Source organism: Peromyscus maniculatus, chromosome 18, assembly GCF_049852395.1.
Source record: "Peromyscus maniculatus bairdii isolate BWxNUB_F1_BW_parent chromosome 18, HU_Pman_BW_mat_3.1, whole genome shotgun sequence".
NCBI classification, from domain to species: Eukaryota; Metazoa; Chordata; class Mammalia; order Rodentia; family Cricetidae; genus Peromyscus; species Peromyscus maniculatus.
Window position 1 is genome coordinate 31,420,802 of NC_134869.1, and position 19,642 is coordinate 31,440,443.

Sequence of the window (19,642 nt, forward strand, 5' to 3'; positions counted from 1 at the left end):
GCTGTCTACTTAATAAGTGTACCTTTCAGGGGGATCCAAGGATGCCCCAAGACGAAGAAGTGAATTTGTTTTTGAGGAATAATGGAACATTCTATTTAGTCAGTGGATCTTTCCACCTCCAGCTATTCCAGCATTTAGGGGACATTTGCCATGAACAGAATCCCTGGTATCCATCACCACTGTGGGGAATAATTTCTACTGTGCTCACCCTAAGCTCTGTAGGACATACAGAACAATATAGATATCTCTCTAGGATCACAGTCTTATTTACCACAGGAAATATAGGTACCTATGGTTAAATTATCTGCTTAGGTGGGACTTACAAAAATGTTTGTGCAAAGGGCCTCCTGAGACTGATGTATATTTGAGTATTTCCAAATGTATAGGAGAGAACAGTCAATAATCTTGATACAAAGCTCATTCTCCAGAGCTTTCTGCCTTCTGTTCATTCATTTAACAAATACTAGATGCTTTCTAAACTACAGGCTACTGTAACAGGCTTAGGGAAGAGCAAATATGCATAGAGTATTGTACTGGGTCATTTTCTGTGGGTGCAAGTTGTGTAGCTTGGGCAGTTTATGGGGCCCTTGGCAGTGGGATCAGGATTTATGCCTGGTGCATCTGCCTTTTTGGATCCCATTTCCTGTGGAGGGATACCTTGCTCAGCCTTGATATGGGGCGGGGGTTGGGGGGGGGCTTAGTTCTGCCTCAACTTAATATGCTAGACTTTGTTGAGTCCCCATGGGAGGTCTTGCCTTTTCTGAGGAGTGGATGGGGGGCTAGAGTTGGGGGGAATTGAGTGGGGGGAGCAAGAGGAGGGGAGGGAGAGAGAACTGTGTTTGATATGTAAAATTTAAAAAAGCTTTTAAATAAAAAAGCAGATTGGCTATTTTGAAGGAACTGAAATTTTAATGTGTTTGAATTTGTAAAGACTATGGGACCTTTAAAGTTATTTAATATCTTGGGCATGAATAAGAAAGGAATGGTTATGGCTCAATAGTGATGTATTTTAGTGTCAAGTTAACAAGGAGTCAGTTGTACTGGGTGGTTCTGTGTGTCAACTTGACATATAAGTCATAGAGTCATCAGAAGAAGGAGCCTGTGCTGAGGAAATGCCTCCTTGAAATCCAGCTATAAGGCATTTTCTCATTTAGTGATCAGTGGGGTAGATCCCAACCCATAGTGGGTGGCGCCATCCCTCCCTGGGCTGGTGGTCCTGGGTTCTACAAGAAAGCAGGCTGAGCAAACCATGGGAAGCAAGCCAGGAAGCGGCTTGCTGCATCAGCTCCTGCCTCTGGGATGCTCTGCCATGTTGGAGTTCCTGTTCTGACTTCCTTCAGTGATGAACAGCAATGCTGAAGTGTAAGCCAAATAAACCCTTTCCTCTCCAATTTGCCTTTTGGTCATGGTGTTTCATGCCAGCAATAGAAACCCTAAGACAAGTATTTCATGGCTCTTAGTCTACCAGAGAAGAAAGATATTAATAAGTCATCATGAATGTTTAATTTTTATTACCATGTATCTATAAAAGGGATAAGGTATCCAAGGAAATGGATTATGTAAATGCAAGGTAACACTGAAGGCTGCTAATGTCACCCAAGGTTATGGACCTCAAAGACAGTTTCCCTTAGCATAAGACGATAAGAAGATATGAATAGACATTTATCAGGCAAGGAAGAGGGGGCGACAGAAAATATCATTAAAACTACACAAGATCAATTCAGATGAGAGAGAAGTGAGTGGAGCTCGAAATCAGAGAGCAGAAAATAACGATGGTGGCAGAGAAGCTGCTACTTCCTGAATGAGAGCTCTTGGGGGGATTTAATTCAGTTTTTATTTTAGCTGCACTGAAAAAAAGTGCAGCAATTTCAGAAAGAAGAAATGCAAAGTCAGAGTGCAATTTTAAGGTATATATTTAGAGTAGGCATAGAATTACAGTAAGTTAAGCAGAAAGTAGAAAATCCCCTCATAGATCAAGCTCTGATATAAACACAGCCTTCCTGACTCACCTGCACCCAAGTGGCATATTTCTTATAAATAAAAAACTAACATTGAAAATTACCACTACTTGATTTCATAGTCTACACACTTGTGCATCTTTGTTATAATCGATAGGCTCTGACAATTTACGACATGTGCTACCACTGTACAATATACAGAAAAGCTTATTTTAAAGTGCCCTGGCTGATCAACCATACTCTATTTCCATGAACCCTTAGTAACATTAATCCTTTTGCTCTACCCAAATTTCCTTTCACAGGCCCATAAAATTATGACAATATTGTCTCTATTTTCAGATTGTTAATTTTTATACTTAGGAATAGGTTCTGAGAAACACAGACTTACTTTGATTTCAGTACGGAGAATAGCAAATTATTGAGGTAGGGAGGTGTCAGTTTAGACAAGGTAACACTCTAAGGGCCTTATAGTATACTAACGCTGGGGTAGTAGATTAAAAATATTATATTAGGAAGCAAAGCAGAAAACATATGACAGTATTTTGGATCCGTGGCATGAATTATCTAGAGATAATAAAAACCCTGTGGGGTTTGAACTTGAGTTAGATGGCAATTCAGGCTTGTTTTTTTTTTTGGGGGGGGGAGGGTTGTTTTTTTTTTTAAGGCTAGAAATTGTTAGGATTAAGAAAAAACAGAAAATATTGCCTTGGAGACACTCCCTTCTGATACTTTGAAGACACCTAAGTAGAGGAGTTGTATCCAGGGATCTGAGAAGACTCATACCTGAATATCACATTTAGATGTCATTAATGCAAAGATGGCAATGGAAGCTGTAGACATAGATCATATTATTTAGGAAGAAAGTAGCGAGAAGAAAGTTTGAAGGGCACAAGGAACACCAACATCTAATGGACACACTTAAAAGAAGCAACTGGTAAAGTCATAATAGCCAGAAAGATGGGGTTAAAATAAAACACAACAGAATTAGGGATTCAAGTGTTTGTTGTTTGTTATTTTATTATATTCCTTCATGAAGCCATATTGAAACTGCTTTCTCTTTTCAAAACTCTCAGGATACTCTATAAACACAGGATCCTTTGGTTAAAAATCCAGTGTGTGCTGTGGGATGTTCTGTATGTCCTGTGGGAGCCCTTCTTGGGTTCTTTGTGGCGTTACCCAGCAGGTCCGCATAGAGGATGATTAGGACCATGGGCCTGAGTGCAGGTGTCTGAGACGGTCTGCACTTGGCTGTGCTGGGGGATGGTCTGTATGTCAAGTTGTTCTGATTGATCAATAAATAAAACCTGATCGGCTGTGGCTAGGCAGGAAGGATAGGCGGGACTAACAGAGAGGAGAAATAAAAGGACAGGAAGGCAGAAGGACTGACTGCCAGATGCCGCCATGACCAGCAGCATGTGAAGATGCCGGTGGGCCACCAGCCACGAGGCAAGGTATAGATTTATGGAAATGGACTAATTTAAGCTATAAGCACAGTTAGCAAGAAGCCTGCCACGGCCATACAGTTTATAAGTGATATAAGCGTCTGAGTGATTATTTTATAAGTGGATTGTGGGACTGCGGGTGACAAAGATTTGTCCTGACTGTGGGCAAGGCGGAAAACTCTAGCAACAAATGTGTGACCTCACAAAGTCCTGATTGGATACACAAATCATTGCTGCATCCCTTCTCTGAACTCCGGGATTGTGTTTCCATGCACACAGCTGTTAACTTATTCAAATGCTGAGAAGGACACATTGTAAATAAGTGCTTAAGAAAGGCATTCCTTATCTGTCTACACTATCCAAAGAGTTCTGTTACAGACATGCTGTGTAGTCTGTAAGCCAGCATATTCTGCCACGATTTCAGTTTCTAGTCTCAAATGTTCCAAATAGCTTCACGTTTTTTTATAATCTTTTTTTACTTTTATAGTTCATATGTTGAAAATACAAAGATAACTCACTGCCTGATTTTTTTGGTAGTTACTATAGTCTGTTGCCAGTCATGAAAAAATAACATACCCCTAGTAAGTGACATGTAGATTTAGTAGGCTAGATAATGTAATTTTGATTTGATGAATGAAGAATGGCTATTTTACTTGGCAAACTAGAATTATTTGTCATCAATAAAGTGTTCATTGCCTCTGCAACCTAGTTTTGTAACATGATGATATAATCTATTCAAATGATTTTCATTTAAAATATTATTCAGATATTTTATTGCTTACCCAGTATGGCAATGCTACTAGCTAAATATAAATATCAAACTTCCACATCATAGTTTTTCCCATTTAACATTTAATTGCTTCGCTTTTCTATTTTTTTTAACATTTATTTATTTATTTATTTATTTATTTATTTATTTATTTATTTATTTATTTATTTATTATGTATACAGCATATGTGACTGCAGGCCAGAGGAGGGCACCAGGGCACCAGATCTCATTACAGATGGTTGTGAGCCACCATGTGGTTGCTGGGAATTGAACTCAGGACCTCTAGGAAAAGCAGTCAGTGCTCTTAACCTCTGAGCCATCTCTCCAGCCCGCTTTTCTATTTTTAATGGGCAACAATTTGAAATGCTTAGGAAATTATTGATTGTTATTTTTTAAGTTACAAGGTTAATTTATGAATAAATCACATAATTCCCTGGGATATATTATCAAAGTATTTCATTCTATCTACTCAGATAAATTTTTAGTTTGTAAGATACAAAGTCATTTTCCAGAGACATGTCAACTCTAAATAAAGCTCATTATAACATTGAATTTATACTTTTCAACCATTTAATATACATGAAATATACATTTCAACCATGCATTATAAAGGAAGAGAGGAGGATTTGTTGGTTGCTCTACTAGTAATATTTGCATGGTAAATAATTGTTTTAGATGGACAATTTAAAAGAAAAGCATCAAAATACAGTTTGACAATTTCTGAGAAAAAGAAGTCGATCAAAATCTTATGTTGAGGACAATGAAAGCCCTATCTGTGTGTTGTCTCCACATGAAACCAATAAGCCATTCATAATAAACTTGCCTTAAGGACATAAGACAGGAGTACAACTTGAAACATGACTATCTTGATACATGTCTATTATTGTTGTTCCAAATATGGCAATTTTTCTATATGTGTAAATAAATTTATAAGATCATATTAAGTCCCTAAGGTAGCATACTCAAGTTTTAAAGTTATGTTTTTAAGAATTCTATAGACAAGCAAAATTAAACAGACTCAATAAGTTGTATTTATATATTTAAGTATATGTGTGTGTGTGTGTGTGTGTGTGTGTGTGTATAACAATAATAATCATAGAGAAAGATGCCATGAATTTGAGATTTCAAGGGAGGAACATGAGAGAAATTAGAAGGTGTGTACATAAGAAAAGTTGGAGGGACTAAAGGAAAGGGGGAAAAGGATAAAATTTTGAACAAAATGCTTTAAAAATTATTTTAATGCTAGAAAAAAGTATTTCAAATCAATCATCTTCCATGTGTTTCTGTGGGAACTGTTGCTCTCCACGGTTGGAAAGAGAGGATGCTTTTTCAGTTCCTCTGACAAGGAGTGCTCTCATACACGGTTACAGAGGTTCAGTGTCTTCATCAGTATTCCTAGGATATACCCAAGAGATATTGTAACTACTTAACCATAAAACTTATTTAATATTGGGTAAAACTGAAATCTCCAGGGGTCTTTAGAGAGGACATAGCACTACATGGAAATATATTTGATTATCTTGGAGTCATCCTTAAAATCACAAACAAAATAGCTAACTTGGAAAATGTTGTACTTGATCAGAATATCCTTCCCTGGGAGAAACATACAAAGCCTCTGCCCCAGGCTTTCCAGGCAGTGTTTTGAGAACAGATTCTCATACTCCCAGGGGTGCTCTTAGATTAATTAACAAACTTAAATGTTTGCTACAAGTGAAAGAATGAAGTCTGAGAGTCCAATGTCTTTTCCACAGACACTGTCCCCAGCAGTAAGGGAGAGAGACCATGCTGGCTCCTGTTCACATTGTCTCACTAACCCTGAACTAGAACTTTTCAGTCACAATTTTCATGAGAACACTTTGAACTTCCACCAAGCTTCTCAGTTCTCCAGCTCCTTGCTAGGCTTTCAAAGATTAATCCATGTTTAAAATAGATCTTATTACTAAGTAGGCACAGAAGGCTATTTCATGTACTGGGATCTGCAAAAATAATGTCCTTTTAAATTTATAAAAATGACTTGACAGCTCCATTTTCTTGTACAAAGAATGGAAAGAACAGACTATTCTAAAATATTTCTGACAGTAATTTTCATAAACTGTCTGCTGCTTTTATGTTCACTAATTTAATAGCTTTTAAAACTTTTATTTAGCCCTATAATTGGTTAACTAATACCAAATGGTAAGCCCTGAATTCATATAGACATAAGCAACACTAAACAGTTTCTGAAATATATATGAATATGAATATATTTATGAACACACACATATATATACATACATATATATGTATACATATATATATATATATATGTATATATATATATATGAAAGGGGAAGAGAAATATGTGATAGTGGTTAAAGGGAGTAAAGGGAAAGAGGAACTGATGTAACTATAAATAAAACAATAAAAATTCAAAAAAATTAAAATGTTTTAATTACTAAAACTAGAATAAGATAGGTATTTTTATCATATTAAAAATCAGCAATTATTGTATGGAAGTGGATTTTTTGGTAGACTCAGAACCTTAAATTCTTTTGAAATATACTAAAATGTAAGTTTCTGATTATCACAAATTATAGACATTGCAAAACAAGATAATAGTAAAATAGCATTCAAAGTCATGTGCTGAAGAGTGTGGTACAAAAATCAGTCTTTACTAAAACGTGTCACAATCTGCTTCTAAGAGTGTTAGCATTCCAGCCTTGCTCACTGCAAACTTTGGAAACTAAATCGTAAGTCTGGGCATATCAATGAGAGATAGTAAAAATATCAGAGAGAACATTGCAGGCACATGCCATATATTAATTTTTAGGAGATTTTATGAGAAGCCAGAACATGCCAATAAGTCAGTAACTCTACAGGAGATTCCAAATAAAAGGGCGGGGTGAGCCAGATGTGAAAAGAAATGATTAGTTTCTTGCTAAGCATAAATAGTCAATAAAAGTTAATCATTTATTTATATTGAGATAATTTAGAGTCAAGGGTTAAGAGATATTCTAAAATCCAGTAACAATATTTCTGTTGGAAGTCACCAACTCTGGCCCATTTTCTTTATTTTTCTACTTTATCTGCTTATTTGAGCTTGTCTACATTCTGCTGTTGCACAGTGTGAGAAGGATGTCAGCAGAAGCAGAAAAATCCCCAACATATAATTGGATAAGACAACAGTTTTCATGCTAAAAGTAAGGAAACTAAGAACTTCGACTGATAAAAGCTATGCAAACATCATCTTCATAGTCTGATTAGCGAGGCTACAGGAAATGCATATGAATTTTGGCACTAATCTTCTGGAAGCAAGAAATTAAAAAGTCATGCAAGCGGAACCAGCATTTGACAGCACTTTGAAATACACGAAGCAAAAAATTTCCATTTCAGGTTATGACAAAATGCTCCCATTTAATAACAAGATATTATAATAGCACATGATGGACACATGTTCTAGGACATTTTATGATTTTTTTTTAATTCAAAAACATCACACTAAGTGACTGACACTAAAGAAAAGAGTAAAGTCATCATTACATGAAAAATTGAGCTGTTAAGTTTGGCCTGAAGTCAGGCATGGCCATTAGAGAAGATGAACCTGCCAATGGAAAGGAGAAGAATGAGGCTTTTGAATCTTTTGATCCTGATACACTGAATTGCTAATCACATGAGCTCAAGCTTTTTTCTTCATTGAATTGTTCTTTGTTTGTTCCCTACAGTATAAGAACTATTCTGGAGTTCTGCTATAGGAATAAAATAAATGGACTACGTAGCCCTACTTTATCATTTTAAATTACAATGACATATAACCAGCTAAAATGCCTATTGGAAGGTTTATGGGTACATAACACCTTTCTCAGTCATAGACGTTTACATATTTAATTTACATAAATAAGGAAAGTGCCAGTCTTTCTGAAGCATTTCATGAAGCTCTCAGAAATGGACATCAAGTAATTGAACCCCTTTCTTCTCATGAAGAAGAGCACACCCTATAGGAGGGAGAACACAGGTCTCTCTACTCCACACTGAAAGCATAGAAAGGCTCAATGTTCATTGCCTTCCCCATTGGGACCTATGAAGACCAAGAATGGATCTCGGCTAACCTGCCCTGCTCTACCTCAGGACCTGCCAGGATTCACACAGACCCTTATCTGTCCTCTCCCTGTGGATATCATACTGAAGGACAGTGTGGAATGAACCCAGGTAAGAGAATGGCCAAGTGAAACATCAGTTTATCACACAGAAACCAGTTAGTGGGGAACAGGATGCCGCAGTGAATAAGGCTTGACGTTTGGACTCTGATTAGCTTTAAAGCTTTGAAGTCAGTCCTTTATCCCAGCAACCAGTCATGGGACAAAGCAAATAACTCATTTTTTTTTGGGGGGGGGGGGATACATTAAAAAGTGAGGGCATAGGGTAAGTCACTGCTGGAAAACGGAAAGGTAAGAGGAGGACAGAGACAATCACACCTTCCTGGAACAAACTCTGTAGGACCAAGCACAGGTGGAGGAAAACCGGAAATGAAATGTATATGTTGATGGAGGCTCAACGTGGGGAAGTCTGAGCACTGAAAATTTCACCAAGAGTCCTCCCCTCAGAACTTTCGTGTTTCATAGCTGAGAGCACAGGAGGGTGTTCGAGACAAACAAACAAACAAACAAACAACAAAAAACAACAACAACAAAAAAAAAACCAACCACACTTCAGGTGTGAAATGAGGAAAAGCATGACTTTGGCAGGTTTAGGGACAGCTGCCTGCTCTTCTATGTAAGGTATACATTCAAAAACAACAACAACAACAAAAAACAAAAAACAAAAGAAGCAACAACAGTAGCAATGAAAACCCTGCCTTGCCACAGCCTCACTTGGTGGGTTTACATCATAACTAAGCCAGAAACGGAAATGATTAAGTCTAGCTCCCCCCTAGCCATCCTATCCTGTTGGCTTTCGCCACTCTCACTTTATATTACATAGAAAATGTCATCCAGTTCTCAAAGGCCAGAAAATAAACCTAAGAACCTTCAGATTAAGAAAAAAGAAACTACATTCACAAATATTATGCTTGTACAAAGACTATATCAAGATACCTAGAAATTAAAAAAAAAACTGTTTAGAAATAGTTACATATATTAAGCAAAATAGCATAATACTTAAAATTTTTGAAAAGTCAAATATTTACCAGCAATGAGTGCTTGTAAACTATTTTAAAAATATACTCTACCTTCAATAGCTATACATCAAATGATTGACTATGGATCTGCCAAAATATGCTCACAAACTATATTATGAAAACAAAATGTGGAAGAATATCTATGGCAATGAGGAAGCACATAAAGCTTATGGATTGCAAGGTGAAAGTCATTTAGATATAAATTTTCCCAAGGCACTCTGTAGATTTAATACCTATGGGTTTTGCTATAACAATCAACGTTGGTGAATGGATTCATCGTAGCCATAGAAAGCTTCATCATGTCTATAAATGTAGATGAGCTAGAGCAGCTAAAGTGATATTGAGAAAGAGCAGCAAGTGCAGAGAACATACTATTTGACCTTAAAATCCTCTTCAGGGCTGCAGTATCAATCCAGCTTGGTACTGGAAAAATGACAGCCTCCTAGACTAATGAAACAGGTGAGCCTAAAACAGACCACTCAAATATCATCAACTGATGTGTGGCAGATAACTTAAGGTGATTCAGAGGGGAAAAGGAAAATGATACTGGAAAAACCATATCACTAAAGTACTAATCAAGACATTTAAAACAAAGCAGGCATATTTTTTCAGACACTCCGTTAAAAATATATATATATAAGCATGACGAATAAGCACATAAAGCTGTTTAACACTGCTAATTGTTACCTCAATGAAAAATAAAACATATTGAAATATTATTATCCACCTATGTGAAAGGTTTAAAGAGTAATAACAATTCCAAGTCCTACAAAAGAGAAGAAGAAATAATTGTCAAATGCTGTCAGTGTGTGTACAAAAAGGTGCATCTGCTCAGGAAGTGTTTGGCAGTTTATCATAAACACACATAGGTACACTCATAATCTAGTAAATATACTGTAAATACATAGGCTATAGCAATGCAATGTTACCAAAGAACCTGAAATTGAATATATGTAATACTACTATAGACAATTGTCCAAAATTAGAACAACCCATTTGTCCAGTGAATGAATAGATACATAAGCTCATCAGGGCATCTGAACAGTGTAATCCTACACAGAAATGTTAAAGAAACAGAATTATGGATATCCACAGCAAATTCAACAGATCACCAACATATTATCTTAAGATAAAGACCCTAGTCCCAAAAGGTTGCAATACTGTATTTAGGTTACTTCTATGAAATTTTATGTTAGGCTCAATCTTAGTAGAAAAAAAAAAACCAAGGGTTGCCAAGAGTTATGATGGTAAGAATATAAAGATGATATTAAATAATTTAATAATAATTTAATTTAATTTGCACTGTTGAAATTCTTTATATTCTATCTTCTGATGATGGATACAAGAATCTATACAAATATAAATACTCAGAGTTTACACAATGAAATAGATTTACCCTATTCAATTAAAAAAATTAATAATAAGAGAACAATTTTGGATGCTTGTATAAATTACACTGAAAAAATTCCAAGGAATTGAAGAGTGAAAAAAGAAAATTAAATCACTTAAGGGTTAAAAGTAAGCTGATTATGAAGGAATATTAAACTATGATGCTAGAGTTGGTCAAGTATCTGGTAGCAAGCAGTAAATGTACATAGGCATTCCCAAAACGAACAAGTATGTGGAAGTGCTTAAAATGTCTCACCTAACATATAGGAAGGAAAGAGGGTGTATGGATAGGATGAAAAATCCACACAAGAGCAAGAGGCTGAGAGACACAGATAGGTAGAGGCTGGGGAGAGAAGAGCCTAGCCTTTCTCACAAATGAAGATTTGGTCAATTTCCAGATGCCTGAACCTCAGTATTTCTTCAGTTCATCACTGTTCATAGTCACTACTTGGTATAGGAAGAGTAGTATCTATCAATACCTCTTCAATAGCACCTGCAGAAATCCTGTGGCCTGCAACATTTATTACATCATCCACCCGAGACATAACATATAGGTATCCTTCCTCATCCATGTAGCCTGCATCCATAGTGTCATAGTATCCCTGAAAATAAGAATGTATATATTTAGTTAGCATGTAGTGGTAGGTAACAACATGATCATTTTCAAAGCTTGGTGAAATATCAAGTGTGACATAAATTGATTCATTATGAGCACTTGACTATTTTCACAAGCTTTAAGATTAAATTGCTCTTGGTTTTGAATCCTAACTAGATATTTTTGCTCCTCTAACAACCAGGAATAAGTTAAACTCTCCTTATATATGTTCAACTTAAGTATTTGAACTTGGAATTCTGACATTTGCGAACCCAAATACTTTTTTTTAAATGGAGATGTGATGGCTCAATAATTCTGATATATTATGGTGTGACAGGGATTTTTAATAAAGATCTCAAATTGTATCTACTTCAAAAACTTTCCATAAAATTACAGAAAGAAATTACTAGTTTATTGACTTTTATTGGGATTGAATTCAGGCCCCAGTTAAACTTAATAGTCGATATGAAATATAATATTTCACCAATCTCAAAGTAACACATCTTTGTTGGTTTAGAAATCACAATATAAGGAAGAATCAAGGATTAAAAATATGAAGAAAACTACATATTATTGTCTTTAATACTGATAATTCATGCAATGCTTGTGTTTAAGCATAACCTCTAGAGTAAGCAAATGACTATTTGTATCTATTAATCTTTCTAACACCTGATGTGACTCTCTCTGAAATGGGCTCATACAGTCTTCCTTACCAGACTTTAATGAACTCTACTAATTGGTATGTATGGTGGAGGGCAGCTTCTCACACACATCCTCAAGAATGACTGTTCGTATTGCATACAGTAACTATGAGAGGCCATGTAGAGAAAGAGTGAAGGGCACACTAGTTTGGTTCCAGCCTCATCCCCTTCTCTTCTAACCTGCATGAGCTCCGAGGAAGTTGATTGACTCATGCTTTTATTAAGCTTGCAGACAAGAGGCATGAGGTCAGGAAATAAGGCCAACTGTCGAGGTACCACATGTAGTTGAACCATACACTGGAGCTCAGAGGGAACTTCTGATCTTAAAGGCCATCATACTAAAACCAAGTGTACATATTGCTTGCCATCACCAGGAGATAATGAATTGTATCAGTACTCTGATGAATTACTGGGGGCCCATCATATAGACTGAATTGGCTGACTGGAGTCAAGTCAAATGACAAATATTTCTGCCACACTCGATCGGGAGAATGTTTAATCTCGGCTGTTGAGGTCAGTTGACTCTGAGGTGTCTTTCTAAAGAAAGCTATTTAATCCTTGTCGTTTGTCTGGGTGAGTAGGGGCATCCATCTTTCACTCACACACAATGAATCTGGAATGCTAAGTACTTGGACTCACGGTTTTTACAAAATTCTCATCATTCATTCATTTTTTTACCTGGCACATAATAAGGACAAGGTGAGGGTAGGATGCTGATGTATACTGTCAACAAAGTGTTGCCATGACACAGGACTCATCACCTTGGCATGGGGTGGCAGATGAATGGCACACTGACACACAGTAAAACAAGTTTTGACACCTGGGTCACTGGGGCGAGAGACTGGACTTTATGAATTCTGTCTCGAACCTATATCTTTATTTTTTAAATGGTATTTTAAAATAAAAAGATTAAGAAAGGCTGTCAAACTAGATCATATGATGAAAAATACATTTGATTTTTTACTCATATCCTTAAGTGTAGTAGGGTGTCCTAATGACCTTCTAGCTCTGAGTAGTTGCTTGCTCTCAGTCTGTACAGAGGATTCCAGTAAAATACCCACAATTATTTGCAGTCCAATATTACTGGATTAAAATTTTAAATATTCTGATATTTGGAGTTAATAAGAGTGAATGAAAACTTTGTATGTCTAGAGACTTGTTTGGATAATTCTGACTTGGCCATTGTTATCCATGAGACCCAGAAACTAGTGTGTATAAAACTTAAAGAGTTCTTTTTTATCTGTGATACTAGAAACATGTTGCTTAAGTTACAAGGCAAACACACACACACACACACACATAAAAAATTAAAATATTTAAAGCTCTCACAGGAAATTTCTCAAAATATAAATGCTTGAAAGCTTCCTGATTCTTCCAGAGTCCCGAGAAAGCCCCAGGGGGTAATGGCAACCTTATACAAACACAGAGAATATGAAATTACTATGAGTAAAAAAACAAAGACAGTCAATAATAACTATTAAAATTATTTTACATTGTGCTAACATAATGAAATTCCTCATTCAAATGTAGACCATTAATTTTCTGGGAAGATCATGTTTAATTTGAGGGCAAGTAGAGTACCATATCTTAACACAATTATTTAAGAATTATAACAGTTTCTTAACAGGACACATACATGCACACACAATTGAAATACTAATAAACACTCTATTTCAGTGAAAAACATAACACCAGGATATTGAACAAAGTAAGTGAATTATTTAAGGAAAACATTTCTATTATAAGAAAAAAAATTGCAAATGTACCACTGTATTGATTTTCACATTTGTCCGCATAATGCATAATAGAATATTTTCATTTAGGTAGTAAGTATACAATCTTTTCTTTGCAATCCTTATTCCTCCCTCCCCTTTGAAGTTGACTTTCACTGAATACTCTTCTTTCTTTTCATAACCATTAAGCCCTTCATATTTTATAACTCCAAATGAACACAAGGAAACATGGAATATATGGAATAAAAAGTTCTATATTTCTTTTCTATATAACCAATCCCACACTTCATTCTTTACACTACCAAATTAGAGTTATTTGCACAGAAAGGCTCAACCTCATTCTATGACCGATCTATCTGTGTTTATATAAATCGGAACAATAAGGTGTGCCTATCAACAGATTCAAATAGTTTTTCTGGACACAGAAAAGTTTTAGAGGCTTTATAGTTTAGAAGTTTACATAAGATACAACATGACGATTTTCGAGTCATTTAGTTCAAAAAAAAAAAAAAAAAACCTTACCAACTCAAGTGATGATGTAACAATTTTATTACTGAGAAAAGTGAAAGTGAAGCGGAGAGGGCAACGCCCACACGAGGCCACATGACACATCTGCCCCACAGTCTGCCCCACACAGTGTTACAGTGTTTTCAGTGCCAAGACAATGAGAGAGGGGCCAGGGGTCCGAAGGCCATCCCAACCTCAGGCACACATGGCACTGAATTTTAATCCCCTAAGTGTCAGAATATGCCAATACAGGTGGGAGCAGCTGTGGTTACCTCTGTGTGCATCCCAGCTGGCACTTTCCTTTCCCACCAAGTTTAGCCAACCCGTGGTTATCTCAACTTTCCCCTTACTAGGACTTTTAATTTCCTCTCTTAAAAAAAAAAAAAAAAAAAAAGGAATATGCTGCGATTTCAAGACATTATGTCATTACAGAAGATGCATGAGAAAGCATTTAGTAATCCCCAAATGCAAAACAACAGCAAAAAAAAAGCTACGGAAATGCTGACTCATGGCTACTGCAGCAGCCCTCACCATGACTGCTCATCACTTAATCTGTTTAAAGGCGGCAGGCTGAAGGTGATTAAGGCCCCTAGGCGCTTCCAAATGGCTCTACCACACTAATCTTTCTGAATCGCCAGGTAAATAATTCTGCTTTATCAGTTTGTTTCAAATCAGCATGTTAACGTTTTGCAAAAAGTCAATTTTAAACGCGGAAATAGAACATGAATATAACAACGTTTAATAATCAAGTTAAGGGCGTCACTGAGATGCCAGAAGCAGAAAAGTGAAACAGATGTTAAGTGGAAAATCAAATTCCACAAAGAGCCGGGAGGCTCAGCAATGATGGGCGAAGCAGATTATCTTAAATAAAAGAGAATAAGCCCGATGCAGATTCACATTGAAGAGATCACTTCCAATTTCTCCCACAAAATATATCGAGGTATGGATCCCTTTCGAAAACTCCTAATATCATTTTTGGATAGACACATGGTTTTAAGACATACTTCTTTGTTACCTTATGAGAAAAAGAGAAAATAAAGCTGGGATAATAAATGGTGACTGACATCCACATTGGTGTAAGGAAAACAGAGAGTTAAGGTATGTTGGAACATAGGAATGTGGCGAGCTATTTACACATACATTCCCCATAACGAAAGCTGCGCATACTGAAGAGCACATTGCTACACATGCATCTCCCCTACTGCATCTACAGGAAAGCAGAAATTCTGTTTCATAAGCCTCTGCATGGCTTCCGCACAATCCTCCCCGCCTCACACACACCTCACTCATCTCTCTTATTCTATCTAATGAAGCTCCTGTGCAGGTTTCAAAATGAAACCTCCCCTTCCCTTCAAGGCCCCATCATGTTAGATCTTCACATATATCACACTGTTTTGGTCTAACATTCTCTCTCTCCTCTGGAAGCCTGATTTATGGCCTTGAGACCCTGCTTGTCTAACAAACCTCATTCCCGAAGAAAACCATGAATTAGGTGTCAGCCTCCTTTCAGGACCAACAATTGCTGCTCCCTCGTGTTTTATTTAACTCAGGATGTAGAGAGACAGGGAGTGTGAGTTTTGCAACTTCAGAAGTAGAGCCATCTTTTATGATGTTGATTAAAGCAAGGTCTGGTGAGGTAGTGTGGCTAATATCTGTCATTCAAACCCTTAGAAGGTAAAGGCAGGATAATCGGTAATTCACACACACACACACACACACACACACACACACACACACACACACACACACACACGAAACCAGAGAAATGAATAGCAATCCTATGTCTAAAATCTAAAAGTTTGAAGATAAGCCCACATGGATATAAGTGTCTCAGTAAGTATAAAAAGCTTGGAGGTCAGTGGGATGATCAAGGTAGAGTTTATGGAAGAGGAAGGAGAAAACAGAAGAAAAGCAATAACAACAATACAGGAAGAGTTAGAGCCAAGAGATCACAGTATTTATGGTAGGAAGCCGGAGAGTACTAACGATGACCAGTTTTCCACAAGCTCAAATGAAGGACCAACTTGGCTATTTAATAGATTCTAAATTTAGTAATGAAACATAGTATTTAAGTGAAATATTTTAAATTATCTTACGATTGTCATTTCTGGCAATGTAAGAAAGGACTGTAAAACAAGAATGAATGGAATATCTAGAGACTTTACCTTTTTTGTTTGTTTGTTTTTATGAGACACATCTCACTGGATGGCCTGTAACTCCATAGGTAGACCAAGCTGGCCTCAAATTCAAGAGCTCCACCTGCTTCTGCCTCTGCCTCCTGAGTGCTGGGATTAAAAGCATGTGCTACTACATCTGGTTTGCTCTCTACTTAATTGCACTGTGTTTAATGAGGAGAGATGCTGGTTCATGGCTCAATGCAGGAAGTGGTTTTTTTGGGGGGGGAGATAAAGGTATGAAAAATGAAAGAACATCAGAGGAATGATTCAGCTGTTACATTCGTTCACAAATTCACACTGGTGTTAAATCCTGCATTCATTTCCTTCATTCAGTCACTTGACTGGCTATTTCCCCAGTGCTTGCTACCTGTCACCCTGCATGTCATGCATCAATAATACAATAATATAAACTATGATCACTGATGCATGGAGACTATGGCATAAAGAGAAATGTAAAAATGCAACATTTTAATAATACAAATAGGAGGAAGTCTTAATTAATGATGCTTTCTCCATTGTTATTATCTTATATATTATTATACTATATCACTTCTCCAAGTGAGTTAAATAATGTAAAGTGAAAATGCCCAAGATATTTTGGTAAGAATATTTAATAGCAGTAAATTGAACTCTGCATTTCTAGAAGCTTACAGAATGAAATTTTATACCCCTATTTAGGATGTGTATTGCTAGAAATAATAAATGGGGGTGTCTGAGTCAATTAAATACTTCAAGAAAACAGCTTAAGTGTTTGCAAGTCCAACACTATTTTGAAATGAAGGAGGGGAATGCTCTCTGATCCTCACTAATAGGATGTGATATCTCAATACATTCAGATGTTTTTCTTTGATTATTGAAAAACATGTCTAAACACAGACCCATGAGGAAGTCCCATAATAACACTACAGAAAAGCAGAAAAGTTTCAGAGTTGAAAATATTTGTGATATATACATACATTAAGATGATAGATAGATCATAGATACATAGGTAGATACATAGATGAAGCATTGGATCCAGACAAAAGCCACATGCAGACAAGACAGAGACAACTTTTCTTTGACAGTATTCCAAACACTTCTTTTTGACCTTATTGATATCTTAAATATTATCCAGCAAGCATGAAGTGCAATTCTTCCCTCTGTAATAATGGTATAATGGCGTCTCTTGCTGATGTCTTACAAAATGAACACTTTCTATAGCTACAATGAAAAGAACATGCTGGGCTGGAAGGAAAGAGAGGCGAGAAGATATCCAAAGGACCTTGTTACTGTGATTTTCATCCTTCAAATTTTACTACCCTGGATGCTTGCCCCAACTCTTGCAAGCAGAGTGAAATTTGATACTTTTTTAAAAAATTTCTCTAATTGCAATTTAGTAGTTCAGTTCAGGTAACACCCTTCCCAAAGAGACCCTATTGAATGGGAAAAGAAATAGCAATAGCGAAGGCACCAGTGGTTCCTGTGGGAGTAGTCCAGAGTATGATGAGATCATTAAAAAGCAAGACTAGTCGAGCTTCCATGTTTCCTTGACTTCCAAGGGAACACAGAGAGAAACACAAAGCAGCCTGAATGCTTCACTGCCCAAGGGAATGCATCAGTTTCTCAGGAACTGAAGGCACACAGTGTCCTAGGAGCCATGGATTCTAACCTGAAAAACCTATGATGCATGCCTCTCAAGGCAGCTAGACCAGGCCAACTCAACGATTCCCCACAGATGATGATGATGATGGTTATGGTGATAGGACATCATCATGATGATGATGATAATAGGACATGATGATGATGATGATGATGATGATGATGATGATGGTGATGATAACTATGTGTTCCCTTAGAAGTCAAGGAAGCATGGAAGCTTGACAGGACAATTGGTCTTAGACATTAATCTTGTGTACTCTGTAAGGTTTGCAAACATCATTGTATCCTGGCAACTACAACTGTATTGATCCTGGAAATTATTGCTGTATTCTATTTCTGATAGGGTATAAAGAATCTTAACTGCTATCAATAAAAATTGTCACAGCCTCAAAAAAAAAAAAAAAAAGCAAGACTAGACTATCACTTGCTGAAGATGGTCCTAAGTTATCTGAAATACAAAGCTCCCCTTCTCCGATGCTTCCTAATCCCCTTGAAGCATGCACTTTATTCTCTGTTCTTTTCAGAAAACCTGGACTTCAGAAATGAAGACCTCATTTCTGTTTCCTGGAGAATTATGGAATCCAACTCTCATGGCCCTCTTGGTAATGCCTACAGGGTCCAGAGTGAGGGTTTTCCTTGTGATTTGAATATGAATTGCTTTCTATTTCTAGAAGAGAAGACCTAAAAATATTTCCTTCTCTCTCTATGAACCAAGACTGGGTAGGTTCTAGCTGTGTTATTGCTAGTGCTACTTTTTGTTTCCTGTCAAAATTGAGGAAAGTGCCTATCTCTTCATCTCCCCAGCAGTGTTATCACAGGATCATACTAACACTAGGATCTGAGATTTAGAAGAGAGCAGGACTATAACCTTGTGCCTACTGGTTTTTAGCCAAAGGATGTAACCTAAGGAATCTCTCCTGGTGCTTTCTCCAGACGGGGGCACACTAAATGAATAGCTGCTGTGAAAGTGTCTCGATGTCCACAAACATCATTAAAGGTCAGGAGTTCAATATCCACAGAATGAGAAATTGGCAGACAGCGAAGAAAAAGCCATTGGGACAATGTCACCCTGTTCCTTGTCATCCTCCCACTGCCCCAGGACAAGGTTGGAAGAACACAGCAGGGAGTGGGTAAACCATACTTCCCATAGCAGCAACAGACCTGGTCAGAAAGAAAAAAAAATGTATGCCCCTGAGAAAGGAAGAGTCAGAGACCAATGGCTTTAATAACTGTGAGCACTGTGTTTTGAAGGAAGGCAATTGCAGTGAAAATCTTCTTAAATGCACTGTTCTCTGTTGTCCGGAAATTACTGACTCACAGTTTTATTTCGGCACATTAGGACTCTGGATGCAATTATAGGAGCACCTTCTAAAATTCATGAGCATTTTGTATTCCTAGCAACCCATACACCATAACTGTCGCAGTAAATTAACTGGCTGCAGTATGCTTCAAAATCAAAAGAATTTCTAACAGCCATGTGGACGTGAATTTTCTCTCCTAAGAGAAATGTAAATTCTATAAATGATGAAATTAATTGGCACTAAACAATAAGACACAGGAACACTGCTCACTCGGCCTTA

The 19,642-nt window shown here is 36.9% G+C and overlaps 1 protein-coding gene across 1 annotated transcript in view; it reads right to left on the reverse strand.

The window, feature by feature from the left end:
• Acss3 (acyl-CoA synthetase short chain family member 3) overlaps window positions 1-19,642 on the reverse strand; it is a 178,551-nt gene that overhangs the window by 4,279 nt on the left and 154,630 nt on the right. The window contains exons 12-13 of the mRNA XM_006983348.4: window positions 13,337-13,418; window positions 11,191-11,313 (exon numbers count right to left, since the gene is read on the reverse strand). Of these exons, the coding sequence (XP_006983410.2) occupies window positions 11,191-11,313; window positions 13,337-13,418 (205 nt within the window). The remainder of the gene's footprint in view (window positions 1-11,190; window positions 11,314-13,336; window positions 13,419-19,642) is intronic.